Source organism: Nerophis lumbriciformis, linkage group LG06, assembly GCF_033978685.3.
Source record: "Nerophis lumbriciformis linkage group LG06, RoL_Nlum_v2.1, whole genome shotgun sequence".
NCBI classification, from domain to species: Eukaryota; Metazoa; Chordata; class Actinopteri; order Syngnathiformes; family Syngnathidae; genus Nerophis; species Nerophis lumbriciformis.
In genome coordinates this window covers 2674295-2696075 of record NC_084553.2, presented here as the reverse complement: position 1 = coordinate 2696075, position 21781 = coordinate 2674295, and the positions used below count along the sequence as shown (strand labels likewise).

At 43.3% G+C, this 21781-nt stretch overlaps 2 protein-coding genes across 2 annotated transcripts in view; both read right to left on the bottom strand.

The window, feature by feature from the left end:
• Positions 1-400: 400 nt before the first annotated feature.
• On the bottom strand, positions 401-12835 carry LOC133608407 (uncharacterized). The gene is made up of 2 exons (XM_061963619.2): positions 12600-12835; positions 401-2051 (listed from the first exon to the last, which is right to left on the bottom strand). Exons 1-2 carry the CDS (start codon positions 12793-12795, stop codon positions 1096-1098), a joined length of 1152 nt encoding a protein of 383 aa, XP_061819603.1. The 5' UTR covers positions 12796-12835; the 3' UTR covers positions 401-1095.
• A 6094-nt stretch (positions 12836-18929) lies between these two features.
• The window catches only part of LOC133608408 (uncharacterized), a 54149-nt gene continuing 51297 nt past the window's right edge, over positions 18930-21781 (bottom strand). Inside the window, exon 6 of the mRNA XM_061963620.2 lies at positions 18930-20500. Coding sequence (XP_061819604.2) covers positions 19557-20500 — 944 coding nt within the window. The 3' untranslated portion in view covers positions 18930-19556. The remainder of the gene's footprint in view (positions 20501-21781) is intronic.

Below are 21781 nucleotides of genomic sequence, written 5' to 3'. Positions count from 1 at the left end.
GGTTGCTATGGTGACAAGAGTGCACAATGAGTCCAAACGTGGAACAGGTGCGTGACGTGACAGGTGAAACTAATGGTTGCTATGGTGACAAAACAAAACAAAAGTGCACAAAAAGTCCAAAATTTAAACCGAACATTACTAAAACAAAACATGATCACACAGACATGACAAACACAAGAGAGAGATTGAACCTTTGTGTATAAAAGTATAGAACAGCTTTTTAATACCTGCTCCGGTTTTGATTTTATGACCCTTCAAAGACCCGCTGCACTGATGCTGCTGCGCTGCTGTTTCTTTTAAGATGGCTGCTCAAAAGCAGGAAGCACCAACATGCCCACACAATGCAGACAAGGTAGGTACACTAGACAAAAGTCTTGGGACACTTCAGACTAAAAGTAGACAAAAGTATTGGGACACTTAGGACTAGCACCTGCCAAATACGCGGGCCCGACCAATGCTGCTTGCAGCTTTAATTTTAAGTTATTCTCTAGGGTGGACGCCTCAAAGGTGGTGTTTTTTTTCTCAAAACCTCAGTGCCATCTTTTGTTTTTGCTTTGTTATTATCAATAGTGTTGTGTATGTTTTCTTCTTCAATTTTGTATTTTTTGTAAAGCTCTTTGTGTTTGCCTCTTGCCTGTGTATGAAAAGTGCTACATGAATAAAGTTGGATTTGAAATGCTTTCTCCAAATCCACACAACACATGTAGACTGGTTGGGTGAACTCACATGCACCCTCAAGGACTCTAGAGCTGGTCCACAGTTCCAAGACCAGGACGAAAATCACATGTCTCCTTCTGCATCCGAGTAGGATTCCAGTAGTTGCACAAATGAACAACGTCACCGTTAAAGTTGCCCAGTTTTTCTCTGACTGGAACCCCAGAATGATAAACATTTCCATACATCAGTTTCAAAGTTTAATAGTCAAAATTCTGCATTGACATAATTTAAGAAATAAGCTGGATGAAGACTTTTTCCACAACATATCATAGCAGACCATCGTTAGCAAACTAACATCCCCCAGTTTCAAGCATGCAACACAGCCTTTCCACCGGAGTGAATGTACCTTCAGGGATCAATAACATCAATAAAAGTCAATTAAACACTCTGAGTGGTGTGTGTTTTTATGTGTTTCCTCAAGGACGAGCGGTCGCGAAAACTTGTGTTGCACATTGTGCAGGAAAATGGCTTTTCGTCAGTGTGTCTCCTCATATGATTACTCAGTGCCGATCGATCACGGAAATACGTGTGGCAGACCGAGCAAGGGAACGGTTTCTCGCCAGTGTGCGTCCTTTTGTGCGCTATCAAATATTCATTTTGAGAAAACCTCTTGTTGCACACGGAGCAGGCGTACGGTTTTTCCCCCGTGTGCGCCCGCTTGTGTCTCACCCACGTCGACCGATGAGTGAAACTTTTACCGCACACCGCGCAGGAAAAAGGTTTCTCCCCGGTGTGCGTCCTCGTGTGTATTATCAAAGACGCCTTCCGAGAGAACGTCTGGTGACAAACCGAGCACGCGAATGGTTTCTCTCCAGTGTGCGTTCTGGTGTGTCTTATCAGATGCCCTTTTATGGAGAACGTTTTACCGCAATCTGAACACATGAAAGGTTTCTCTGCAGTGTGACACCTCATGTGTCTTTTCATGTTTCTCTTCTTGCCAAATGTTTTGTCACAGAAAGAACATTGAAAGCGAGCGTTGTCAGCGTGACACGTCTGACCAGCTTCATGGTCAGTGTCAGCAGATGTGTGCTCACTCTCTGACAGTGGAGCTAAGTCTGCTTGTGATCCTCCACAGTGGTCTCCATCACCTTCTCTTGTCTGGTGTTGACTTGAGCTGCTGCTTGGAGGCTCACTTTCACCTTTGACCTCATCATATTCACTCTTCACGATGACACCAATCACTGGGAACTCCTCCAGTCCTTCAAGATGCTCTCCATCCTGACCGATGCTGTAATCACCCTCTTCCTCTTTAACGTGGGGGGGCTGCGGTTCCTCCTGCTCCCTCCTGGAGCTCCACTCCTGCTGCTCAGGAGGAAGATGTTCTTCGCTGACGTCTGCAGGACACAAGAAGACACACTTTGAATGTGATCGACCATTTTTTATGTGATTGGTGGAGAATGATGAAGTGTGGCTGCAAGTGTAGAAAAGACAAAAATGTGTGAATTGGAGCGATGCGGTGTTGATGACAGATAAAAAAAAAGTCTTGATAGCAGATAAAAAAGCATCAGACTGTGTCAGGATTGAGCAGGAGGGGAAAGACATCGAGTGGGGACTTGAAATGGCTGGTTGCCATGACAGCGGCTGCAGATATCTTTGTGGGTTGCAGAGGAAGAAAAGCTTTGCCATATATAGGTAAAAGCCAGTAAATTAGAATATTTTGAAAAACTTGATTTATTTCAGTAATTGCATTCAAAAGGTGTAACTTGTACATTAAATTTATTCATTGCACACAGACTGATGCATTCAAATGTTTATTTCATTTAATTTTGATGATTTGAAGTGGCAACAAATGAAAATCCAAAATTCCGTGTGTCACAAAATTAGAATATTACTTAAGGCTAATACAAAAAAGGGATTTTTAGAAATGTTGGCCAACTGAAAAGTATGAAAATGAAAAATATGAGCATGTACAATACTCAATACTTGGTTGGAGCTCCTTTTGCCTCAATTACTGCGTTAATGCGGCGTGGCATGGAGTCCATGAGTTTCTGGCACTGCTCAGGTGTTATGAGAGCCCAGGTTGCTCTGATAGTGGCCTTCAACTCTTCTGCGTTTTTGGGTCTGGCATTCTGCATCTTCCTTTTCACAATACCCCACAGATTTTCTATGGGGCTAAGGTCAGGGGAGTTGGCGGGCCAATTTAGAACAGAAATACCATGGTCCGTAAACCAGGCACGGGTAGATTTTGCGCTGTGTGCAGGCGCCAAGTCCTGTTGGAACTTGAAATCTCCATCTCCGTAGAGCAGGTCAGCAGCAGGAAGCATGAAGTGCTCTAAAACTTGCTGGTAGACGGCTGCGTTGACCCTGGATCTCAGGAAACAGAGTGGACCGACACCAGCAGATGACATGGCACCCCAAACCATCACTGACGGTGGAAACTTTACACTAGACTTCAGGCAACGTGGATCCTGTGCCTCTCCTGTCTTCCTCCAGACTCTGGGACCTCGATTTCCAAAGGAAATGCAAAATTTGCATGGTTGGGTGATGGTTTGGGGTGCCATGTCATCTGCTGGTGTCGGTCCACTCTGTTTCCTGAGATCCAGGGTCAACGCAGCCGTCTACCAGCAAGTTTTAGAGCACTTCATGCTTCCTGCTGCTGACCTGCTCTATGGAGATGGAGATTTCAAGTTCCAACAGGACTTGGCGCCTGCACACAGCGCAAAATCTACCCGTGCCTGGTTTACGGACCATGGTATTTCTGTTCTAAATTGGCCCGCCAACTCCCCTGACCTTAGCCCCATAGAAAATCTGTGGGGTATTGTGAAAAGGAAGATGCAGAATGCCAGACCCAAAAACGCAGAAGAGTTGAAGGCCACTATCAGAGCAACCTGGGCTCTCATAACACCTGAGCAGTGCCAGAAACTCATCGACTCCATGCCACGCCGCATTAACGCAGTAATTGAGGCAAAAGGAGCTCCAACCAAGTATTGAGTATTGTACATGCTCATATTTTTCATTTTCATACTTTTCAGTTGGCCAACATTTCTAAAAATCTCTTTTTTGTATTAGCCTTAAGTAATATTCTAATTTTGTGACACACGGAATTTTGGATTTTCATTTGTTGCCACTTCAAATCATCAAAATTAAATGAAATAAACATTTGAATGCATCAGTCTGTGTGCAATGAATAAATATAATGTACAAGTTACACCTTTTGAATGCAATTACTGAAATAAATCAAGTTTTTCAAAATATTCTAATTTACTGGCTTTTACCTGTAGAGACAAATGGCGTCTCACATTGTGGATCACACCAACAATGTGGACTTCCAGCCAGGATAACAGCAACGTAGACTGGGGGGACTACTGATCCAGGCTGGGATAGGGCCGGCCGGGCGATACGGACAAAAAAAGTATATCTCGATATATTTTTACTTAAACTCAATATTTGATATAAATCTGGATATATTTTCCGGTGAAAGTATGCATGTAAAGATATTCATTTTTGAGCCAGATTCAGTGAAATTGAAGGGAATGACAAGTGTACTGTAAACACTAACATTAACCTAGTGCAGGGGTCGGCAACCCGCGGCTCTCGAGCCGCATGCGGCTCTTTAGCGCCGCCCTAGTGGCTCTCTGGAGCTTTTTCTAAAAATGTATGAAAAACGGAAAAATATATTTTTGTTTGAATATGGTTTCTGTAGGAGGACAAACATGACACAAACCTCCCTAATTGTTACAAAGCACACTGTTTATATGAAACATGCTTCACTGATTCGAGTATTTGGCGAGCGCCGTTTTGTCCTACTAATTTTGGCGGTCCTTGAACTCACCGTAGCATACCTGCCAACTTTTGAAATCAGAAAAACCTAGTAGCCAGGGTCCAGGGGCCGCAGGCCCCGGTAGGTCCAGGACAAAGTCCTGGTGGCGGGTTCAGGCTTCGCCCCCCGACACAAAATGATTGATTGCATTCAGACAGGTTAAAATGTTGCTAAAACCATCACTTTTCTATCAGTCACAGTGACTTTTCAAAACAAAAATATTACAGCAAAAATCATATGGGTTGATTGACATGTTTATTCTGTAAGCTAACTTCAATAGTTTGAAATTATTTTGACAGTTAATGCCAGTTATCCTGTCAACCTTTCACAAGACTTCAATTTGTTCATTGAAAGTATAAACACTTTTTACAGTAAACAAATGGTAAAACAGTACTAAACAATTCCATTAAAAAAAAAATTGGTGTCATTATTAACTTTCTGTCCAAGCTTGTATAATCTACTGCCTTGTTCAATTGTAAAAAATATTCTGTGCCTAAAATTCACATTTCTATCACAATTATCATACTGTAAACATGGTAAGCTAACTTCATTAAAATTAATAGTCCTGTCAATAGCATGGAATTACAATTCAAATGTAGTTTTTTTGTAAGCCTTTCAAAAGAATTCAAAATATGAAAAATGAATGAAAATGAATTGAAGCCATCAGACACTTGAAAAGTGGCACATCACATCTCTAATGTCATCATTTGAACTATTGGAGATATACTACTATGTGTGAATAATTATTTGGCCTCGCTTTCAAGTGAAGCGCATCTCCGATTGGCGACAATGTCAGGATATTTAGCCTGCTTTGTTTGTCTATTTTCATTATAATTCAAGTTTGATGATAAAGTGCAGTCTGATGGGTTTGATTTCCCCCCTTCAGCTTTTTGCCTTGGCCAATAAGTTGCAGGTAATTTATTATTATTATTTATTGAATTTATTTTTGTTTAAATAGGGATGACATACATATGTTATTGTATAATATAAGTTTGTGCGCGTGATTGACAGCCTAAGGCTTATGAGGCACATTTTTTATTTTATTTTTTATTTCAACTTAAAAACGTATGAGCCTATATGCCTATGCCTAGAACATAGGCTATGTGTTTATCTTTATTTTCCTGCCTGTCGTTGACAATGGAGATTGTCTGATATTTTGTCATGGCTGCAGATCAATCAATAAAGGTTCATCTTTGTCGCAAAATTGTTCACTGCTTCACTGTGCACCCCGCCCTCGTCCCTATTTGAGCATTATAATGTTAACAGGTTAATATTCATTGAAATAAATTCAGAATTTTTTTTTTACCTAACAAAAATATAGGCCTAGTCTTTCTAAAACATTTTTTTTAACTTCTTAAAAGCCTCGTTCTGCTTGCTGAAACTGCGCACACAAAGTGTGAGGAACGCACTCCTGATCTGAGGGCATTGGCAACAATAGTCAACACTTTCTTCATGGAAATGACAATAATATTATAATAATGATGAATAATATTATCACGCATTAATATCTCTTAGCCACTAATGCGTGGCACGCATTGAATGTCTCTTCTGCATTGGATCAGTCTCCTTTCTTTAACAGGCAAAAGCTTTCTAACCTCACTAATGCCTTGCATCGTCTATATTAGATATATAACAACGGGCGGGTGCGGTTTTGATAAAATGTTGGTTCGGGAGATGGCGGATGGATGACGACATTTGTGATGCGGTTGCGGATGAAATAATTGCCTATCCGCGCATCTCTAATATATATATATATATATATATATATATATATATAGCTACTTTATTGACTTTACAACACCCTGGCGCTGTTTTGTACTGTTTTTGTACTTATTTAGATTATTATTATTTCTCAATTGTTTGTAAATATTGCAATTTATAAATAAAGGTTTATCAAATTCAAAAAATACATAAATAAAAAAAAAAGAAAAAAAAAAAAAAAAAAGAGAAGCACGTCATAGAACAATCAACAGCGCCTCTTCTGGTTGCAGCTAGGTATTGCACCCACATTTTGCCATAAAGTGACCATACGATACAAACACATTCAGTCAGTGGTGTTCACGTTACAAAGCAGCAATGTTATGAAAAAGTAGCTGGCTTGTCCAAACTACAAGGACAAGTGGTGTTCTTAGTGTCATAGTGGACCCCGACTTAAACAAGTGTGAAAAACTTATTTGGGGTGTTACCATTTAGTGCTCAATTGTACGGAATATGTACTTCACTGTGCAACCTACTAATAAAAGGCTCAATCAATCAATCAATCGCTGGTACTAACATGATTGTTAGGTTCAAATAAATGAAATGAGCTAAATGCTAGCACGAGACATTAGCATGTTAACGTTAGAGTGATAACACTTGAAAGGTTCTAAGATGGCAGCAAGTATCAAAAGTAAGGCTGTCAAGAAAAAAAGAAAATAATTCAAGAAGATGAATCACATTTTGGAATTTGGATTAATCCTCATCATCATTAATCATGGTTAATCACAGACTGGCTTGCGTAATTAAAATGTACAATATACGTATACAAATGCAATTTTATTGTCAGAATATCATCTAAGTGTCATGTCTGTGTAATCATGTTTTGTTTTAAGTCATGTTTTGTTTAGTTATAGGACTCTTTAGTTTCTGTCTTTTCACTCCCTTGTCTTGTTTCCATGATTACCCCATTAGTTTCACCTGTTCCACGTTTGGACACATTGTGCACTCTTGATTGTCACCATAGCAACCCATTAGTTTTCACCTGTCACGTCACGCACCTGTTTCACGTTTTGAGTCACGCACCTGCTTTCACTAATCATGTCCGTAGTATTTAAGTTCATTCTTTTCAGTTTGTCGTTCTGACGACCTCACCACATTTATGCTCTGTTCATTCTTTCCATGTCCATTCCTCAAGCAACTATTTTTGTCCAAGCCAAGTAAGTTTTTGTTCCATGTTTATAGTCTTTTTGGTTTCATAGTTTATTCTCCGCCACTGTGCGCGCTTTTCGTTTGTACTTTTTTTGATATATTAAAATAAATCATGTACCTTCATTCCCGTCTCGCCCGTGCCAACTTTCCGTTGCATCCCGGAAAAACAAACACCCAAGATCAAGTCATGACACTAAGAAGGCCTTGGTTATTCAAATATTTTTTTAAGTATAAGACACATTAAACGGATATCGATTGTTAAGAGGTTCAAGTAAATGCCATCCATCCATCCATCTTCTTCCGCTTATCCGAGGTCGGGTCGCGGGGGCAGCAGCCTAAGCAGGGAAGCCCAGACTTCCCTCTCCCCAGCCACTTGGTCCAGCTCCTCCCGGGGGATCCCGAGGCGTTCCCAGGCCAGCCGGGAGACATAGTCTTCCCAACGTGTCCTGGGTCTTCCCCGTGGCCTCCTACCGGTCGGACGTGCCATAAACACCTCCCTAGGTAGGGGTTCGGGTGGCATCCTGACCAGATGCCCGAACCACCTCATCTGGCTCCTCTCCATGTGGAGGAGCAGCGGCTTTACTTTGAGCTCCTCCCGGATGGCAGAGCTTCTCACCCTATCTCTAAGGGAGAGACCCGCCACCCGGCGGAGGAAACTCATTTGGGCCGCTTGTACCCGTGATCTTGTCCTTTTGGTCATAACCCAAAGCTCATGACCATAGGTGAGGATGGGAACGTAGATCGACCGGTAAATTGAGAGCTTTGCCTTCCGGCTCAGCTCCTTCTTCACCACAACGGATCGATACAGCGTCCGCATTACTGAAGACGCCGCACCGATCCGCCTGTCGATCTCACCATCCACTCTTCCCTCACTCGTGAACAAGACTCCCAGGTACTTGAACTCCTCCACTTGGGGCAAGATCTCCTCCCCAACCCGGAGATGGCACTCCACCCTTTTCAGGGCAAGAACCATGGACTTGGACTTGGAGGTGCTGATTCTCATCCCAGTCGCTTCACACTCAGCTGCGAACCGATCCAGTGAGAGCTGAAGATCCTGGCCAGATGAAGCCATCAGGACCACATCATCTGCAAAAAGCAGAGACCTAATCCTGCAGCCACCAAACCGGATCACCTCAACGCCTTGACTGCGCCTAGAAATTGACACTGATCATACAGCGAGCGGACCGCCACAATCAGACAGTCCGAAACCCCATACTCTCTGAGCACTCCCCACAGGACTTCCCGAGGGACACGGTCGAATGCCTTCTCCAAGTCCACAAAGCACATGTAGACTGGTTGGGCAAACTCCCATGCACCCTCAAGGACCCTGCCGAGAGTATAGAGCTGGTCCACAGTTCCACGACCAGGACGAAAACCACACTGTTTCTCCTGAATCCGAGGTTCGACTATCCGGCATAGCCTCCTCTCCAGTACACCTGAATGGACCTTACCGGGAAGGCTGAGGAGTGTGATCCCACGATAGTTAGAACACACCCTCCGGTTCCCCTTTTTAAAGAGAGGAACCACCACCCCGGTCTGTCAATCCAGAGGTACTGCCCCCGATGTCCACGCGATGCTGCAGAGTCTTGTCAACCAAGACAGCCCTACAGCATCCAGAGCCTTAAGGAACTCCGGGCGGATCTCATCCACCCCCGGGGCCTTGCCACCGAGGAGCTTTTTAACTACCTCAGCAACCTCAGCCCCAGAAATAGGAGAGCCCACCACAGACTCCCCAGGCACTGCTTCCTCATAGGAAGACGTGTTTGTGGGATTGAGGAGGTCTTCGAAGTATTCCCTCCACCGATCCACAACTTCCGCAGTCGAGGTCAGCAGAACACCATCCTCACCATACACGGTGTTGGTAGTGCACTGCTTCCCCTTCCTGAGGCGGCGGATGGTGGTCCAGAATCGCTTCGAAGCCGTCCGGAAGTCGTTTTCCATGGCTTCCCCGAACTCCTCCCATGTCCGAGTTTTTGCCTCCGCGACCGCTGAAGCCGCACACCGCTTGGCCTGTCGGTACCTGTCCGCTGCCTCAGGAGTCTCATGAGCCAAAAGAACCCGATAGGACTCCTTCTTCAGCTTGACCGCATCCCTCACCGCCGGTGTCCACCAACGGGTTCTAGGATTACCGCCACGACAGGCACCAACTACCTTGCGGCCACAGCTCCAATCAGCCGCGAGTTCAAGTAAATGAAATGAGCTAAATGCTATCACGAAACATTAGCATGCTAACGTTAGAGTGATAACACTGGAATGGTTCTAATGCTTCTAAAGAGTACAAAAGCCCTTAAATTGATATATTTGTTAAAAATATTTAAAGTGATTTAGGTAGCCCTTTTTATCTTTTTTTTTTCCACATTTTTTATGATGATTATTTATTCATATTTAATACTCTATCTATACTCTGGGCAGGGTCCTTGAGGGTGCATAGGACTTTGCCCAACCAGTCTACTTGTGCTTTCCTCCCCTGAAGGAATCAATAAAGTACTATCTGTATGATCAGTGTCAGAGCTTGGTCCGCATTGCCGGCAGTAAGTCGGACACGTTTCCAGTGAGGGTTGGACTCCGCCAAGGCTGCCCTTTGTCACCCATTCTGTTCTGAACTTTTATGGACAGAATTTCTAGGCGCAGTCAAGGCGTTGAGGGGATCTGGTTTGGTGGCTGCAGGATTAGGTCTCTGCTTTTTAAACATGATGTGGTCCTGATGGCTTCATCTGGCCAGGATCTTCAGCTCTCACTGGATCGGTTCGCAGCCGAGTGTGAAGCGACTGGGATGAGAATCAGCACCTCCAAGTCCGAGTCCATGGTTCTCGCCCGGAAAAGGGTGGAGTGCCATCTCCGGGTTGGGGAGGAGACCCTGCCCCAAGTGGAGGAGTTCAAGTACCTGGGAGTCTTGTTCACGAGTGAGGGAAGAGAGGATGGTGAGATGGACAGGCGGATCGGTGCGGCGTCTTCAGTAATGCGGACGCTAGAGATGCGCGGATAGGCAAATATTTCATCCGCAACCGCATGACAAAAGTCGTCAACCATCCGCATCCACCCGAACTAACATTTAATCAACACCACACCCGCCCGTTGTTATATATCTAATATAGACGATGCAAGGCATTAGTGAGGTTATAAAGCTTTTGCCTGTTAAAGAAAGGAGACTGATCCAATGCAGCAATCATCTGGGAGCCGCGCTGAGCGCACCTCCAAGCGCGTGGAGGTGCGATGTACCTCGCGCCCGAGGCTTCAGCGCGCACCGCGGCGCCCATTCTACTCGTCGCGGCCTAGCCCTCGCGGCTCTCGCTGCCGGCGACGGCCGGGTATGGGCCCGACGCTCCAGCGCCATCCATTTTCAGGGCTAGTTGATTCGGCAGGTGGGTTGTTACACACTCCTTAGCGGGTTCCGACTTCCATGGCCACCGTCCTGCTGTCTATATCAACCAACACCTTTTCTGGGGTCTGATGAGCGTCGGCATCGGGCGCCTTAACCCGGCGTTCGGTTCATCCCGCAGCGCCAGTTCTGCTTTCCCCGCCCCTTTCGTGAGCGCACTGCGCGCGGAGTGACCCCTGTTACGCGCCCCCGGCAACGGGGGTGGCGGGCAGGTAAGCTGCGCGGGCGGAGCGCGCGGAGTGACCCCTGTTACGAGCCCCCGGCCACGGGGGTGGCGGGCAGGTAAGCTGCTTACCTGCTGCGCGTGACGCCGGCCGCGGCGAAGGCGGACGAGGCGTGGTGTTGGTGCGGTGGTGACCCTGGACGTGCGTCGGGCCCTTATCGCGGATCACCTCAGCTACGGCTCCCGGTGGGGCCCTCTCGGGGGAAGGGGCCTCGGTCCCGGACCCCGGCGAGGCGTCCCTTCTCCGCTCCGTAAAAGTGTCCATCTCTTTTTTTTTCTTCTTCTGTTGTGGCATATGCTGCAGGTGCCTGCTCGTTTTTCGTATGTGGGTAACAACATTTAACTATGTATATATATTTACCAATTGGTTTAACTGCCACCCGCCTGAATCTATTTAAAATAAAAAAAATTTTTATTTCAACCGCCCGACCCGACCCGCGGATAAAATCTTTTTTTTTTTTTTTCAACCGCCCGAACCGCGGATAATCCGCGGACTCCGCGGTTGTGTCCGCAAACCGCGCATCTCTAGCGGACGCTGTATCGATCCGTTGTGGTGAAGAAGGAGCTGAGCCGGTCGATCTACGTTCCCATCCTCACCTATGGTCATTAGCTTTGGATTATGACCAAAAGGACAAGATCACGGGTACAAGCGGCCCAAATGAGTTTCCTCCGCCGGGTGGCGGGTCTCTCCCTTAGAGATAGGGTGAGAAGCTCTGCCATTCAGGGGGAGCTCAAAGTAAAGCCGCTGCTCCTCCACATGGAGAGGAGCCAGATGAGGTGGTTCGGGCATCTGGTCAGGATGCCACCCGAACGCCTCCCTAGGGAGGTGTTTAGGGCACTTCCGACCGGTAGGAGGCCACGGGGAAGACCCAGGACACGTTGGGAAGACTATGTCTCCTGGCTGGCCTGGGAACACCTCATGATCCCCTGGGAGGACGTGGACCAAGTGGCTGGGGAGAGGGAAGTCTGGGCTTCTCTTCTTAGGCTGCTGCCCCCGCGACCTGACCTCAGATAAGTGGAAGAAGTTGGATTGATGGATGGATGTATTTGCTTTAGTTTTCTTTCCTTGATGTTGAAAGCGCCTTGACTTTTGTGTGAATTATAAATGTATGTTTGTTGTTCAATAAAAAAAATAAAAATTAAATAAAAGGTTTGCATACTTCTAAGATGGTGACAAGTATCAAAAGTAAGGCTGTCAAGAAAAAATTTAATTCATCAAGATTAATCACATTTTGGGATTTGGATGGTTAATCACATTTGATTACTCGCTTGCATCATTAAACAATGTTCGTATACAAATGCAAGTTTATTGTCAGAATGTCATCTAGGAACGCGTTAGTTATTCAAATATGGGCAATTTATTCTTTTTTATTCTTTTATGGATACACTGAAAATAGTTTTTCAAAAATAAGACACATAAGACGGAAAGCAATTGTGATCGTAAGATGTCAAAAACATATAGTTTGTCAGGAATAATGGTGATGAAAATGACAAAACAAGAAGCAAACCAATTGTTGTTGTTGTTGTCGATTGTTAAGATTAAGATGTCAAAGGCATTTATAGCTTGTTATAAATATTGGTGATGAAAATGACAAAAGAAGAAGCAAACCAACCTGCTACGTGTACTTCTTCTCCATGTTTGTTGAAGAGAGCGTCCAGTAGTTGACGTTGTCGCTCGTTCTCCTCTTTTGTTCTAGAAAGTTCCTCCTCGTATTCTGCTATCGTTCTTTCTAACACTACAAATATTTCTTCCACAGCAGCAGTTAGTCGCTGCTTCACCAACACTCTCAGCAGTTCTACTTTGCACATTTTCACACAATCACAACACTTTACACGCACACTTAGCCACGTGTCGGATCACTTCCGCTTTGTCTCTTTCTTAGCAACTAGCGAGCTAAGCTTCACTGGCAGGAAACAGGAAACAGGAAACAAGAAACAGGAAACAGAAAACAGAAAACAGGAAAGAGGAATAATTCAAGGGTTTTTTGAAAAGTGGCCCAAAGAATACTAACATTTTTTTAAATCTTTTTTTAAGAAGAAGAATCATTTTATTTTGAAAGAGAAAAAATAAGCTGGAAAAAAAAATTCAGTGTCGAAAAACAATAACTACATCCAAAACACCGTTTAATTTGTATTCTATTCGACAAAACAATACAATAAGTAGTCAGCAAAAACAAAATAAATACTGACTTCCGGTTCTCGTGTCAGAAATCTGTTTTTGGTCAGATTTCCGACACGAGAACCCAAAGAATGCTTAACGCAAAATCACTGGACTGGACGATGACGTCATTGTGTCTGCGTCACCCGGATGTGCAAAGAGAAGCTACGGCAACTTCAGTTGGACAAATAACATGAGTCACTTTCTCTTCGATCATTCGCGTAATTCATTGTCTCCATCCATCCATCCATTTCCTACCGCTTGTTCATTGTCTCGTAGCTTCATTCCTAAACATTGCAAGCTGTCGAGCAGTGACTTGAACTGTGCACTCCGGTCATGATCAAGGCTTTAAAACAATATATTATTTAAACGTGAAAACAATCCACTCCATCCAATTTCAATTTATTTTCTTGATATCTGTCTTCTATATTTGCCTCTGTACTTTTCTAAATCCGCACTAATGCAGGTAAATAAACAGCAGTCTAATCGGACTATTTCCACATGAAACCCGGAAATGCCACTAACTCACGTGATCGCATTTCTAAATAATCAATACAGATGATGTACATGATGTCTTCTAAGAATGCATAACTGCGTGTGTGTGTGTGTGTGTGTGTGTGTGTGTGTGTGTGTGTGTGTGTGTGTGTGTGTGTGTATGCGTGTGTGCGTGTGTGTGTGCGTGTATATATATTACTCCCTCGCATACTTGCCAACCTTGAGACCTCCGATTTCGGGAGGTCGGGGGGGCGGGGGCGTGGTTGGGGGCGTGGTTAAGATATATATATATATAAGAAATACTTGACTTTCAGTGAATATATATATATATATATATATATATATATATATATATATATATATATATATATATATATATATGTGGGAAAAAAATCACAAGACTATTTCATCTCTACAGGCCTGTTTCATGAGGGGGGGTACCCTCAATCATCAGGAGATTTTAATGGGAGCATTCGCATACCATGGTTTGTATAGGGCACAGAGTGGGTGGGTACAGGCTGGCGTAGGGGCGTGGTGATTGGCTCATGTGTTACCTAGGAGGTGTTTCCGTCTATGGCGGCATGTTGTTACAATTTCGCTGCGCTTGTTGAGGGATGACAGGTCTGGACGGTAAATAATAAACAGTTTCTCTTTCAAGCATAGGTTGCATCTTTTATTACCACTATTGTAAGGTGTGCTGGATGCAAGAATTTGCCATGTTATTGAATATTCAACATTATTGTCTTTGAGGTCCCAAATGTGTTTGCTGAGTTCTGTGGTATTTCGCAGGTTTTTGTTCCTGAAAGAAGCCTTGTGATTGTTCCATCTGGTTTTGAATTCTCCCTCGGTTAATCCTACATATGTGTCGGATGTGTTAATGTCCTTGCGTATAAGGTAATACGCAAGGACATTAACACATCCGACACACCTTACAATAGTGGTAATAAAAGATGCAACCTATGCTTGAAAGAGAAACTGTTTATTATTTACCGTCCAGACCTGTCATCCCTCAACAAGCGCAGCAAAATTGTAACAACATGCCGCCATAGACGGAAACACCTCCTAGGTAACACATGAGCCAATCACCACGCCCCTAGGCCAGCCTGTACCCACCCACTCTGTGCCCTATATAAACCATGGTATGCGAATGCTCCCATTAAAATCTCCTGATGATTGAGGGTACCCCCCCCTCATGAAACAGGCCTGTAGAGATGAAATAGTCTTGTGATTTTTTTCCCACACATACATATATTGCGCTCTACTACGGTATCGAGCACTATTTTTTGGATAACCTTATTAAGACATATATATATATTTATATATATATATATATACATATATATATATACATATATATATATATATATATATATATATATATATATATATATATATATATATACATATATACATATATATATATATATATATATATATATATATATATATATATATATATATATATATATATATATATATATATATATATATATATATATATATATAAAATAAATACTTGAATTTCAGTGTTCATTTACAAACTACAACTCACACTTTAGAGTTAGGCTCCACCATCAGAATGTGTACTTAAACTTATAAAGATCACATGGATATTATTCAGTGAGTTGATTCACCAAAACTAACCTGTTATACAGGAGGAAAAAGCACACAGGACGTTTCAATTGTTCACAGACTGGTCGCGCTCATCAGAATGACAAGACACTTGCGGTCTGCAGGTGATAGCATTTAATTGGGAAGAAACGCCCTACTGCCCCCTACTGACCAATGTGAATACTGATAAATGTGTAATGACAGCTCCAACAACGAATTCAAACCACAAAATAAAATAAATAAATCAACACAAAAATGTGACACATTATGGGTGGGTCACATATGCATGTACAGTAGATGGCAGTATTGTCCTGTTTAAAAGTGTCACAACATTGCTGTTTACGGCAGACCAACTGCTTTACGGTAGACACTGTTGTTGTGTGTTGTCAACACGTCACTCAGGTCCACTTGAATTTCGGGAGTTTTTCGGAAAATCCGGGAGGGTTGGCAAGTATGCTCTCTCGGAGGTCTTAATCAAGGCTCAAGTTGTTCGTTTTTCTCCCACAGACATTAATTTCAGCCATGCCTTCTTCTCGTTAACAACGATGCCAAAATAATGTCGTCAGAACTAATAAATAAGAAAAACAGTTATTCATTACCATGAATTGATTAACGTGGACCCCGAATTAAACAAGTGTAAAAACTTATTGGGGTGTTGCCATTTAGTGGTCAATTGTAGGGAATATGTACTTCACTGTGCAACCTACTAATAAAAGTCTCAATCAATCAATCAAAACAGAACGTACAATTAGTCTGACATCAAATAAAAGAAAACACATGGATTTCACATACATTGTCAGAAAGAATCACACCTCATTGGCCTCACAAACTCCGAGGGAATAAAGTTTCTTTTGAAGATGAGACTCCATATGAATCTCTTCCTTCAAATGCTGTCTGTCTCATGCTGCTTCCCTTATTCCGTCACATGTTAATTGTCACCCCAACAATGGGACCAAACCGGAACAAAAAATATGTTCCCCTCCAATTTACATGGGTTTTGTAACAAAAAATAAAGTCAACATATACTTGCATGAAATTACCAAAGAAAATACATTTTTAATCACATTATGAACTTATATTTATACATTGTATTTATTTATTCTAACCAACTATGACATTATACAACATATATACAATGTGCTTCTGTCAGCAGCTACACACACACACACACACACACATATATATATACAGGTAAAAGCCAGTAAATTAGAATATTTTGAAAAACTTCAAATTTCAGTAATTTGCATTCAAAAGGTGTAACTTGTACATTATATTTATTCATTGCACACAGACTGATGCATTCAAATGTTTATTTCATTTAATTTTGATGATTTGAAGTGGCAACAAATGAAAATCCAAAATTCCGTGTGTCACAAAATTAGAATATTACTTAAGGCTAATACAAAAAAGGGATTTTTAGAAATGTTGGCCAACTGAAAAGTATGAAAATGAAAAATATGAGCATGTACAATACTCAATACTTGGTTGGAGCTCCTTTTGCCTCAATTACTGCGTTAATGCGGCGTGGCATGGAGTCGATGAGTTTCTGGCACTGCTCAGGTGTTATGAGAGCCCAGGTTGCTCTGATAGTGGCCTTCAACTCTTCTGCCTTTTTGGGTCTGGCATTCTGCATCTTCCTTTTCACAATACCCCACAGATTTTCTATGGGGCTAAGGTCAGGGGAGTTGGCGGGCCAATTTAGAACAGAAATACCATGGTCCGTAAACCAGGCACGGGTAGATTTTGCGCTGTGTGCAGGCGCCAAGTCCTGTTGGAACTTGAAATCTCCATCTCCATAGAGCAGGTCAGCAGCAGGAAGCATGAAGTGCTCTAAAACTTGCTGGTAGACGGCTGCGTTGACCCTGGATCTCAGGAAACAGAGTGGACCGACACCAGCAGATGACATGGCACCCCAAACCATCACTGATGGTGGAAACTTTACACTAGACTTCAGGCAACGTGGATCCTGTGCCTCTCCTGTCTTCCTCCAGACTCTGGGACCTCGATTTCCAAAGGAAATGCAAAATTTGCATGGTTGGGTGATGGTTTGGGGTGCCATGTCATCTGCTGGTGTCGGTCCACTCTGTTTCCTGAGATCCAGGGTCAACGCAGCCGTCTACCAGCAAGTTTTAGAGCACTTCATGCTTCCTGCTGCTGACCTGCTCTATGGAGATGGAGATTTCAAGTTCCAACAGGACTTGGCGCCTGCACACAGTGCAAAATCTACCCGTGCCTGGTTTACGGACCATGGTATTTCTGTTCTAAATTGGCCCGCCAACTCCCCTGACCTTAGCCCCATAGAAAATCTGTGGGGTATTGTGAAAAGGAAGATGCAGAATGCCAGACCCAAAAACGCAGAAGAGTTGAAGGCCACTATCAGAGCAACCTGGGCTCTCATAACACCTGAGCAGTGCTAGAAACTCATCGACTCCATGCCACGCCGCATTAACGCAGTAATTGAGGCAAAAGGAGCTCCAACCAAGTATTGAGTATTGTACATGCTCATATTTTTCATTTTCATACTTTTCAGTTGGCCAACATTTCTAAAAATCCCTTTTTTGTATTAGCCTTAAGTAATATTCTAATTTTGTGACACACGGAATTTTGGATTTTCATTTGTTGCCACTTCAAATCATCAAAATTAAATGAAATAAACATTTGAATGCATCAGTCTGTGTACAATGAATAAATATAATGTACAAGTTACACCTTTTGAATTCAATTACTGAAATAAATCAAGTTTTTCAAAATATTCTAATTTACTGGCTTTTACCTGTATATATATATATATATATAGGTATATATATATATATAGAAGCATTGATTATTTTGAAATGCGATCATGTGAGCTGGTGGCATTTCCGGGTTTCATGTCAGCTGGATAGTACAGTGGTTACGCGAGACTGAGGTTCGATTCCCTGTTGGGACAAAACATCATCCAGTAAGGATCCTTAGTCAAGATCCCTCATGATACACCCGCCTACCTTAGGATGAACGAACACAAAACCAATAGACTTATATCGGCTCAGATGTGGCCCGGGTCAACAAGGTCTGCGTCAGTTGCTAGGCAACCAGGGCAAACTGATGAGAAATAGGCTACTTATTGGTCTTGCGCCTTCTTATCTAGCATATCAACTCTTGCATCATCATGTTAATACTATTTTTACATGGCCTTAATTTGAGTTATTCTCTAGGGTGGACGCCTGAAAGGTGGCATTATTTCTCAAAACCTCAGTGCCATCTTTGGTTTTTGCTTTGTTATTACCAATAGTGCTGTGTATGTGTATGTTTTATTCTTCTTCAATTTTTGCCTGTGTATGAAAAGTGCTACATGAATAAAGTTGGATTTGAAATGCTTTCTCCAAGTCCACACAACACATGTAGACTGGTTGGGTGAACTCTCATGCAACCCCAAGAACTCTAGAGCTGGTCCACAGTTCCAAGACCAGGACGAAAATCACATGTCTCCTTCTGCATCCGAGTAGGATTCCAGTAGTTGCACAATGTCATGTCTGTATTATCATGTTTTGTTTTAAGTCAGGTTTTGTTTAGTTTCTGTCTTTTCACTCCCTTGTCTGGTCACCATAGCAACCATTAGTTTTCACCTGTCACGTCACGCACCTGTTTCACGTTTTGAGTCACGCACCTGCTTTCACTAATCAAGTCCATAGTATTTAAGTTCATTCATTTTCTGTTGTTCGTCCTGACGACCTCAACACATTTATGCTCTGTTCATGCCTGATACTTCTTTTCATGTCAATTCCTCAAGCAACGACTTTTGTCCAAGCCAAGTAAGTTTTTGTTCCATATTTATAGTCTTTTTGGTTTCATAGTTTGTTCTCCGCCATTGTGCGTGTTTTTTGTTTGTACTTTTTTGCTATACTCTTTTGGTATTCTCCGCCACTGTGCGCGCTTTCATTTATTCCTTTTTTTGATAATAATAAATCATGTACCTTCATTCCCGTCTCGCACGAGCCAACTTTCCGTTGCACCCCGGAAAAGCAAACTCCCAAGATCAAGTCCTGACACACAAATGAACACGTCACCGTTAAAGTTGCCCAATGTTCTCTGACTGGAACCCCAGAATGATAAACATTTCCATACATCAGTTTCAAAGTTTAATAGTCAAAATTCTGCATTCACATAATTTAAGAAATAAGCTAGATGAAGACTTTTTCCACAACATATCATAGCAGACCATCGTTAGCAAACAAACATCCCCCAGCTTCAAGCATGCAACACAGCCTTTCCACCAGAGTGAATGCTGAACGTACCTTCAGGGATCAATAACATCAATAAAAGTCAATTAAACACTCTGAGTGGTGTGTGTTTTTATGTGTTTCCTCAAGGACGAGCGGTCGCGAAAACTTGTGTTGCACATTGTGCAGGAAAATGGCTTTTCGTCAGTGTGTCTCCTCATATGATTACTCAGTGCCGAACGATCACGGAAATACGTGTGGCAGACCGAGCAAGGGAACGGTTTCTCGCCAGTGTGCGTTCTTTTGTGCGCTATCAAATATTCATTTTGAGAAAACGTCTTGCTGCACACTGGGCAGGCGTACGGTTTTTCCCCCGTGTGCGCTCGCGCGTGCCTCATCAAATTTGACCGATGAGTGAAACTTTTACCGCACGCCGCGCAGGAAAAGGGTTTCTCCCCGGTGTGCGTCCTCGTGTGTACTATCAAAGACGCCTTCCGAGAGAACGTCTGGTGACAAACCGAGCACGCGAATGGTTTCTCTCCAGTGTGCGTTCTGGTGTGTCTTATCAGATGCCCTTTCATGGAGAATGTTTTACCGCAATCTGAACACATGAAAGGTTTCTCTGCAGTGTGACACCTCATGTGGCTTCTCAGGTTTCTCTTCTTGCCAAATGTTTTGTCACAGAAAGAACATTGAAAGCGAGCGTTGTCAGCGTGACACGTCTGACCGGCTTCATGGTCAGTGTCAGCAGATGTGTGCTCACTCTCTGACAGTGGAGCTAAGTCTGCTTGTGATCCTCCATCACCTTCTCTTGTCTGGTGTTGACTCGAGCTGCTGCTTGGAGGCTCACTTTCACCTTTGACCTCATCATATTCACTCTTCACGATGACACCAATCACTGGGAACTCCTCCAGTCCTTCAAGATGCTCTCCATCCTGACCGATGCTGTAATCACCCTCTTCCTCTTTAACGTGGGGGGGCTGCGGTTCCTCCTGCTCCCTCCCGGAGCTCCACTCCTGCTGCTCAGGAGGAAGATGTTCTTCACTGACGTCTGCAGGACACAAGAAGACACACTTTGAATGTGATCGACCGTTTTTTATGTGATTGGTGGAGAAAGATGACGTGTAGAAAAGACAAAGACGTGTGAATTGGAGAGATGCGGTGTGAGAAGCGAGCGTTGGTGTTGAAGTCTCGATAGCAGATAAAAAAAGCATCAGACTGTGTCAGGACCGAGCAGGAGGGGAAAGACTTGGTGACCCGGGAAATGTCTGGTTGCCATGACAGCAGCTGCAGATATCTTTGTGGGTTGCAGAGGGAGAAAAGAAGCTTTGCCATAAAAGGGACAAATGGCGTCTCACATTGTGGATCGCACCAACAATGTGGACTTCCTGTCAAGATAACGTAACTTGGTTTGGGGGGGGACTACTGATCCAGACTAGGAGATGGTCTACACCTCTTGGTATCGTTCAATGTGTTGTTTTGTGTTACAGCTAAATGCGTGCAATGAAATGTTATTTGAATGCACTTCTTATTGATTTGATTTATCATGTGCGATACAAGCAGCCCCGCAGTGTGTTTACATGTGTGTGATATCATGTGCGATACAGGCAGTCATGCAAAGCTGGACAGCCAGTCAACATCTAAATGTCCACCAATATTAATAATAATTTATTCAATTTACTCAGTAGAAACATTTAAGTCCCATCTCAAAACTCATTTGTATACTCTAGCCTTTGAATAGCCCCCCTTTTTTAGACCAGTTGATCTGCCGTTTCTTTTCTTTTCTCCTCTGCTCCCCCCTATCCCTTGTGGAGGGGAAGACACACAGATCCGGTGGCCATGGATGGGGTGCTGGCTGTCCGGGGTCGGGACCCGGGGTGGACCGCTCGCCTGTATATTGGTTGGGAACATCTCTGCGCTGCTGACCCGTCTCCGCTCGGGATGGTTTCCTGCTGACCCCACTGTGGACTGGACTCTTACTGTTATGCTGGATCCACTATGGACTGGACTCTCACAATATTATGTTAGACCCACTCCACATCCATTGCATTCGGTCTCCCTAGAGGGGGGGGTTACCCACATATGCGGTCCTCTCCAAGGTTTCTCATAGTCATTCACATCGACGTCCCACTGGGGTGAGTTTTTCCTTGCCCTTATGTGGGCTATACCGAGGATGTCGTTGTGGCTTGTGCAGCCCTTTGAGACACTTGTGATTTAGGGCTATATAAATAAACATTGATTGATTGATTGATATTCTATTTAAGTCAAAGTCATTTACAAAAGGTAACATGCTAGGCTATAGGCTATATGAGATAGCAGCTACACAACAGCT